The sequence below is a fragment of the Olea europaea genome, chromosome 1 (genome assembly GCF_002742605.1).
Source record: "Olea europaea var. sylvestris chromosome 1, O_europaea_v1, whole genome shotgun sequence".
NCBI classification, from domain to species: domain Eukaryota; kingdom Viridiplantae; phylum Streptophyta; class Magnoliopsida; order Lamiales; family Oleaceae; genus Olea; species Olea europaea.
This window is the reverse complement of record NC_036237.1, coordinates 3,232,680-3,241,899: the sequence shown is the minus strand read 5'-3', so window position 1 is coordinate 3,241,899 and position 9,220 is coordinate 3,232,680. Positions and strand designations below refer to the sequence as shown.

The 9,220-nt window shown below is 34.1% G+C and overlaps 1 protein-coding gene across 1 annotated transcript in view; it reads right to left on the bottom strand.

Annotated features, from left to right (window-relative positions):
* Positions 1-4,541: 4,541 nt before the first annotated feature.
* The window catches only part of LOC111373816 (CBS domain-containing protein CBSX6-like), a 7,205-nt gene continuing 2,526 nt past the window's right edge, over positions 4,542-9,220 (bottom strand). Inside the window, exon 2 of the mRNA XM_022996421.1 lies at positions 4,542-5,679. Coding sequence (XP_022852189.1) covers positions 4,764-5,679 — 916 coding nt within the window. The 3' untranslated portion in view covers positions 4,542-4,763. The remainder of the gene's footprint in view (positions 5,680-9,220) is intronic.

Below are 9,220 nucleotides of genomic sequence, written 5' to 3'. Positions count from 1 at the left end.
TAGGTAGAGAGAGACAATTTCTTATGGGTCATAAAAACTACCAACTTTCCATCAAATTGGACAACTATAAAACTGTCACTTCTCAATTAGGCCAATATGATTTTAGTAATATTAACCACTTTTAGTTAATTCTTTAATATTACATGGGCCACAAAATTAATTGGTTTTACAAAATAAGCTTCAGTTAATAAAATTTAATTACAAGATTTTGAACTCTGTGTGTGTTTTCTCAAGGAGGCTCGATGTGTTTCAGGGGTTACCACCAACTAGATTACTGGTGTTGGTGGCGACGCGTGGTAGAGGTTGGTTTTGGTTTTGTGGGAGTATGGTTTTGGTTTTAGTTTTGGTTTTGGCTTTAGGTGTAAGTTTGATGGTGGCATGGTGGTTGGTTTTTGTTTGATGGTGGCGGCGGCGGCGACGACGACGATTTACGATGCTGCTCATATAAGATGGGTGACTGTGGTCAGTTGGCTGGCGATGGTAAGTTTTCTAATTTTGGGTTCAATTTTTTTGGGGGTGGGGTGGTGGGGGTGAAGAACATAGGTTTGATTTTTGTTTTTTGATTTAATTATTCATTATTATATAAATGTGTTTTTATTAAAAAAATATAAAGTTATTATGAGACTGCTGAAAATGTCTTACTTAAATGGTCAAAATATCCAATTTTTAGATATTTCAGGTCAACTTGCAAAATTTTCAAATGTTGGAGGCCTCTATTGGCAAGCACTTGAAGGTCAAATAAAGTTTGCAAAAAAAAAAAAATGAAAAGTTATGGACCGTTGCTACAATTTTCCCTAATTCAAATGAAAGGAGTAACATAATAAATACGATATTCCTCTTATGTACAAAATGCTAAATGCAAAAAAGTCAAGATCATCCAGCTTGACTTAGCATGTGAATTCCGAATATTTAAAAACGTGATTAGTGGTGGAAATCAGAATTTTCACGTGGAGTGAGGCCACTAAAAATATTTTAAGGGGTTAAAATATTTTAAATTTTTTATGTGGGGAGCGCTCATCCCCCGTCCTCTTGTGGGCTCCGCCATCGCACCAAACATTGGAGCTTAACATGGTGTCCACTTCAACGTGACAAAAAGGTGTACGAGCCAACCGTACGTTGTAATACCCTAAAACTCCATATACAGGAAAAAATTATAGAAACCTTACGGACCCTCTAATGGAGTGAATTAAAATATTATAAAAAATAATTTACCCACCCCTTTATGTGTGTATTCTGTACCAGTTCTGTACAAAAATATTTTGTATGTGTAGACTAACTCTTATACGTGGGATATGCGTGAAGTTTTGAGGCAATTAGTATATTTAGTATTTAAGGACATAAGTACTAATATTTAAAAACGTGCATTTTTCTAAGAAAGTGATGAATTTAGTGGAGAACGGAGGCATTCTTGAGCATGAATTGAGTAAAAAGAAAAAAAGCATGAAAAAGTGGATTCGAAATTGTCTTTCACTCCAAGGCATACCTTGTATCCATGCGCTTCATATTCGCCGCAATTAATGAAAAAATACGATCATTAATTACTATGATACAAATTTAAGAAAACTTGTTATTTAAAGGATTTTGCTACTTGTATATAAAAATGGTATATGAGCGTTTCTCGTAAATGATGTGGAGGAAAAGTTGAATGTATTTTAAATTGACAATGGTAGGGTACTATATGACATTTTATAATCCTTTATGTGAACCTTCATGTACATGTAGCAAAGTTTTTAATTAACAAGCGAGTTAATTTGCCACATCCCATCCCAAATTACCAAGTACAAATTTAGTACTTTAAGGATAATTAATAGAGAGAGCAACTATTTTCATCTATCATTCTTATATATCTATACCACTCTGAATCTATTCCTATTGAAATTTCAAAAAGTACAACATTCATCAAAATTACATTCCAACGTTACCTTTATTAAATTCATTCATTTAAACATTATATATTCACAACACTTATATATCTTCCCATACTATAATTTTAAATTTTTTGAAAAATATTATATTTTTCCATATTACATTTCAAAAGAGTAACACTATTCAGAGTGAGGACTACCGGTAGTAACCATATGTAAGATATATGTAACGGCTTGTACGTTTTTTGTACACCTGATCTTCCCATTATAGTTTGTCTACAAATACGTTGGACAAAAATTATCATTCACACACACACACAAAAAAATAAAAAAAAAATGGCTACAAGGGATGATACTTTGTGGATATATAGTATTTAGATCATGTGAAACAAGATGTGCAAGAGTTGTAGCCATGTTCTTCTCTAGCCATGATAAAGTATTTAATAATAATAATAATAATAATAATAATAATAATAATAATAATAATAATAATAATAATAATAATAATAATAATAATAATAATAATAAAGGAATGATACTTTGTGGATAGAGAAGATGAGATGGTGTAGCCATGTAATTCTCTATCTGTATTGCTTGTTCAATGGGCGTTGATAATTTATACAGGTCCGTGGTTGTTCTTCTCCCATGAAACAAGATGTGTAAGAGTCGTATAAATTGATTTGACTTGTAAGTTTAAATAGAAAAAACGACAATAATGAATATTCCTTAAATTTGATTATGTTCTTTTTTCTCTGAAAAATATTATGTGAGGACTTCTTTTAGTTGGGAATATGATCGTGGATACAAATAGCAAATAGAAGAAATTTTAGCTTGCATTTGGTTTGGAAAGTGGGCATGGACGAAAAATCGATCAGACCAATCAAATCGACTTGATTCGGTTCGGGTTGGTTCGACGCAGGTAATTGATTTGGTTTAGTTTTCTTTTAAACAAAATTATGGCGGGTCGGTTCAATCATGAATTGAAGTCTCAAACTGTTGGCTAACCGAACCAACCCAACCCACTTACGTGTTCACTTTTTTTTTTTTAATTTAACAAAAATAAAAATCAAAAGATAAACTCTAATCTCATGACTATATCTCGATTCCCTCTAATCTATGATATTGCTGATAAGTAATAGTACTAAAAATTTTCTTACAAGCTTATTATATTATACTTAGCATTTTTTTCATATTCAGGCAGTCAGATTACATAATACATAAAAAAACTATAAAATTTATAAGTTTTCTATTGATACATCTCTATTAACCTATTTTTTGTTAATCAATAGTTATTATAATACAAAATTATTTGGTAATTTTAGTTCTTGTAATTTAAGTGCGCCTAAACTCGGACAATTTCTCTTAAAATAAAATAATTTGGACTAAAAGTCCAAACCGATTAATCAAACCAAACCGACTAATTTAGTTTTGGTTTGATCTTGTTTAAGAGCTTGAGTGGATTGGTTTAATTTGAAATTTGTCCAAACCGACTAATTTAGTTTTGGTTTCGGGTTGCAACCCAAACCATGCTTAGACCTATTGGGAAGTGATTAAATTAAAATATAAATATTATTAGTTGTAAGTTTATAGAATGATAAATAAATATTAGTGAATTCATTTAGAGCGATAAGATTTTATTTGATTTTATTTTTGTCTATTTAAGTAAATTTACGTAAGGATAAAAATGTAACATAAATTTTTTTTTAGATGCGGATGGATATACAAGAATGGTGGAAGAAAATTGTAGCGTCATTGATAAATCATATAGATGTTAGAAAAACATGCAAGTTTAGGAATCTAATACCCGAATTATACCATTTTTGAGAATGATTATAAGTTTAAAAGTCAATATTTGAGGTTTAATGGCAGTGCTGCAAATTTTGACAAGTTTAAGAACATTTTGCTATTTTTCTGCTTTGAATGGACTAAACTGCAATTTCTTAAAATATATTTTTGTAGTATAGGAAATTAATAGTTTGGGTTAATCTTGTCTCATTGCAAATTAAGGGATTCACTAGGAGAGCTCAAGATCTCAATCTAGTGTAAGTAAACTTACCTCTATTCTCTCTTCGTTATTTTCCTTCTATATTTTTTTTCTTCTCTTTTTGTATGCTCTTCCGTACACGAGATTTCACCATGGCCCGTAGGTCCTAATACAAAGGAGTTGTTAATGCTTCGTTCACGTGTGAGAAGTCAAATTCAATAACTGTGGGTCCTGCTTTTGGTTAATTAAGATCCTCAGCTTCATATTGCTCTAGTTACTCGCTGTAATAGCTTGCTTCTCTAGCAACCAGAGAACAATCATTTGCTTTGGTTCATTCTTACACTGTTCTCCCAATCAGGAAGTCGAAAATGGCAGCTGGGTTGGTCCAACTAAGAAAGGCATTGGAGTCTGGCAGATGACTGTCCTATTCTATCGCTGGTAAATACTAACTAGGAGAGTTTTGCTTTATGTACATTCCGATGTACACTGGATGTGAAAATAGCATTTCTTTTACTAGGATTCACTCTGACTGGTAGCTGGGCTTGTCTATTTATCTATACCGGCTCTTGTGCTTCTTGTTCAATATGCCCATCAATCAATCTCATTCAATCTACCAATCAACAGAATTGTATTTGGCAGGGAGACAACTAACAAGGCCAAATATATAATTTGAGGACAAGAGAGAGGTAAAAGAAAAAAGTTTTGATTCATTAAGTTCAGTCAATTTTGAGTTATAAATTGTACAGAAACTTTAAAGAAAATTTGAGAAAAAGTATGGTATAATGTCACAATTCACATTCATGACATGCACACAATTTCCTTGTAACATTAACAAGACAAATCAATGAAATGGATACACAAACACAAACACCCCACCATTCCGAAATTCTTACAAAATATGGGCTGGCAAAAACTCAAGATGGCTGGCTTTCAGAAACGGCAGGAGCCGATTGTCTGGTTACTGCAGCCATGATATCAGCATAACCCATGACACCAACTAATATATCGTCGTTTTCAGCCTCAGTAACCCAAACATGTGTTGCCCGGTGAGACAATATTTGAGCCATTATTGCAGCCAGCGAGCTAGTCACTTTACACGTCAATGGTGCACTTCTACCCCGATAGATGCTCCTACCACCCCCGAAATTTGAGTTGGCCGCATTGCTAAAGAACCCAATACTTCTACTGCTGAACTTTTTCGGCTTGGTTGGGCTTCCTCCATTACCTAAATTCGTCTCCCCAACCATTTGATTAAGTGCAATATCAGGAAGTGATCTTGGCGTCATGTTATCTTCAACCCCCATAACAAACTGTCCAGCAGAGAGATTAGCCAGAGCACATGATGCAGCTAAGTAATCACATTTCCACAGTTTAGAGGCAGATATTTCGCCAATGATGTTATATTGACCATCTGATGTTGGCTCCACAACAGCAACTGCACATGGATCTTGGGGAAGCTTTTTGGTGGCATCAATGGCTGGGCAAGATGCTTCAATGGAGCAGTAGTTTGGATTGATGACTCCAAGAGAAGCAATTGAGGAAAGAGGTAAAGGAGCCAACGCGCCAAGGCAACCAATGATGAAACGTAGAATATCTTCTCTTGACAGACAACAAAACTTGTCCTGGATGGCGGAAGTGGAAGATGATGATGACGGAATGTTAGTGTTGGCAATAGGATTTGTGTTATTGGCACTAGAGGTGTCAATGTTCTTGAGCCATTTTCCATTGTAGAGAAATGAGAAGCGCTTGCTCATTCCTCTCCAGACTATGCTCTTGGGAACAAGGAGTCGCTTCACGCCTTGCTTCATCATGTCCAGAGCATCTATCAATCTTATACAAGAAAGAAAGTTTCAGAATTACAAGTACTACAAGGAAAACTAAAGCAATAATGTACCAAATCCTAATTGAGTACCACATCGCTTAGTTAGGGCATAGCTTGTGGTTTATAAGCACTAGGCCCCTCTCCCTACAAGGTCGTTTTGAGGGATGATACCACCCAATGCGCTCATAACAGAATAATCTCTTAGCCACGTATACAAATCAATTTGATGCAAACATAATTCGCATATATTCCTTTCTTGTCACATGATCATACTGAAACAGCTATAAAGATACTTGCATGACATAATGGTCATTATTTCACCATGATGCAATACATAAATGCCATTTGTTAAAATCATTTGAACGAACAAACATAAGCTTTAACAAACAGGAATGACAAGAAACCCAAAAACAGATTTATTTATTTTTTTCAATTGAAAAAGTAGACATCAGGAATTCAACAGTGCAACTAAAAATTTCAGCATTTGCACAAACAAAGGGGGCCTTAAAGACCTCAAGCTCCCCATAGCAAGAGAAGAAAAAGAGGTGATTCGCAATATTTCTGAATTTACAAAATGAAGAAAAGGGTGGAAAAGGAAAAATAAAATAAATGTAATTCAAGAGAACAAATCACACGTAAAAGGCCAGAGGAAAAGCAGAATATGTTTGGGTCTGAAAATTATAAAGCTTTCTAAAAGATCATTCCAACGTTTTAAAGTTAACTGGGTACTCAAGTTCTGTATTAGGGATTCTTATAAATGCTGGTAGCAGTACTACAAACTGATTCACATTGATTTACAAGTATACAGAACAATGGGGATTCTAAAATGGTAGAAGATGTGAAGGTTGAAATTTTAGGATACTTGCTAGCCTGGAAGAAAAGGGATAGAAGAGGCAGTTAACCACCTGATGCTTAAAGCCTCGTTTCTTTTCAAAAGGCGGGTGAGAAAGAACAAAAGAGGTTGACAGAAAAGCATCAGAGAGAATTGTTGGAAGGAAAGAGCCGGCTTTGCTTGCTGCTATTTCAGGAAATACACTGGAATGAGACAAACTTATCAACAGAACTAGTCACACTGTAAATAGCTCTGCAAGTCAAAAATGTAAGGTTTTCAGATCACAGTTTGAATGTTTTCACTAAATTGTAAAGATAGCAGAATTACTTATTTGGGAGAACTAACGTTTGAAAAAGCTCAATCAATTAAAGAAGTGTTTTACATGAGGTGAGGCATAAGTCTCAACAGAAATCAATAAACTAATTCAGAAAAAATATAAAATTTGTTCTGAACTTCAACAGTCATTATTTCAATATGATTTCATATCATACCTATATGCTCCTTGCTAAAAGCATTTGAATGAACAGGCATAAGCGTTCACATATGGGAACCAACCACAAATAACCTAAAAACACATTTATCTAATTAAAAAGTTAACTTCAAGAATTCAACAATGAGTTCAAAAATTTCAGCAAATGCACAAGCAAAGATGACCTTAAAAATCTTAAGCTCCCAACAAAAAGAGAAAAAAAAATATTCATGTTTGTTTGTATGTTAAATGTTTGCAAATACGCTACCCTGCATCACTAATAAACAGTACCCAAGCAGTGTAATCTTTGGAGGTTTAGGTCTTTGCGGCAATTCTATGGTTATGAACTAAAGAAATGTCGGCCATGCTTTATGATTTATGGTATTATGGATCAGAAAAAGTTATTTAGATGTCTCTTTGAAGGTGCAACTCGCTTGAATAAAAGAAAGAATAGTGCCACACAAACAAGAGATAGGAATCACTCCGAGAATTCCTTAGAATCTCAATAGAGGGATCTTCTTTATCTTATGGAAGACACACACGTGTATATATTCCGATATGCTAGTTTTTCAGGCTTTTATTTGACAGAAACCTATAATTATTAGTAGGATCAGAAACATAATAACATTAAAATAAGATTTCTAAACGAGATCAAGACCTTTGTTTCAAAATCTTGACATTGATAAACAATGGTGACATAAATGAACATTTAGAAGAAAATGGAATAACCACGTGAATTGAGCAATTATACTCATGATGCACTAGCACCATCTCATGCCCAGCTTCCTTTCCTAGAATGCCCGTGGATTCACATTTTTCCATCTCCTGATATTGTTTAGTAAAAAAGAGCACATCAGCCACTTCTCCAGCTAATGTAGCCATCTTGTTAAAAGCAATATTTACCACAAGGAACATGTATGATTTGCAAACTTTTGTACCTATAGACTAGTTCTCCCCAGTAGGGAACGGGAAAGGGAAGTACAACAGCTTAAAAATAAAGTTCAATTAGTCAGTCAGTACTATAACTAACCTAGCAATGTAAAAGCTAATACAGCCAATGTAAGTTTGAAATAAGATATATTAATAAATATATAAAAAAGTTAATGAAACACATAATATCGTTGCAACAGCATCGTTACATGAAAGAAGATGGCAAGCACTTCCATGCGTATTTTCCATTATTTCAGAACCAACACGTATTATGCATACAATCCTTATTGCACCACCCTAATAATGTGCTTTGTGACGGATCCTTCGCCATGTGAGGCCTATTTGTTTAAATAAAATTACAAGATGGGGCAAAAGAAAAAATTGAGGTAAAATCTGTATAAATATGGAAAGAATCCATTGAGAATTTCTCCATGTTCTGCCCCCACCCTCCATACAGACATGCCAGTTTCCAATGAAACAAACAGATTTTAACAGACTGCAATTTTACTCCCAACCCAAAACCATCAGACTCACATCAATTATATTTCAAGCGTCAACCAATACCTTTTCTTGAGTTTACCAAAAGTAGAGAGAGAGAGAGAAATAAACAAAAAGGAAGAGAAGGATAGAAAATTCTTAAAAAACTTTCTGCAAATGGACCCATCTCAGTCAAAAAGAAGATTTTGGAAAGCATAGGTTTACAGAGGTAAGCTATCTCTGGATCTTTTATAATGAGGGTCAATTCAATTTCAGTCAAAAGAGGTGTGCGCCTCAAAAAGGCTCATCCCAAGGGGCACTACCAAAAGGTATTTTTTTCAAACCAGGAAGGTGCACATATAATTTTTAGGTCTCTAGAGCATCTGTTATTTTTGTTGGACACAATTGTTGGTAGAGACCAGTCAAGAACCATAATTTACAAAAAGGATATGAATCTTCATTGGTTTTCCAAATAAAAGTTAATACTTTCCAATCAGAGGTAATTAGAGTGTTAATGATAGTACCTAGAGATACTCCAACATAAAAATAATTTCAATCCACAAAAATAATCATAAGAAAAGATCAAAGCTATGTTATTACAATTCGGAGTCTATCCCAGCTTTGGTTGTGACGTCTATCAGATCCGAGCATTGTTACTTGTTTCTTATTGTATATAACTTCTTCTTTCAAATTTAGCATATAAGTATACTTCAGTCATTCCTCTGTAAAATCCAGACCCAGGAATATCTATGTCCAATCTTAAAATCTTCCCAAAAACCAGAGACAGACATACCTGAACTTCTTTTTGTTGGGGGGGGGGGGGGGGGGGGGTTAAAAAAAA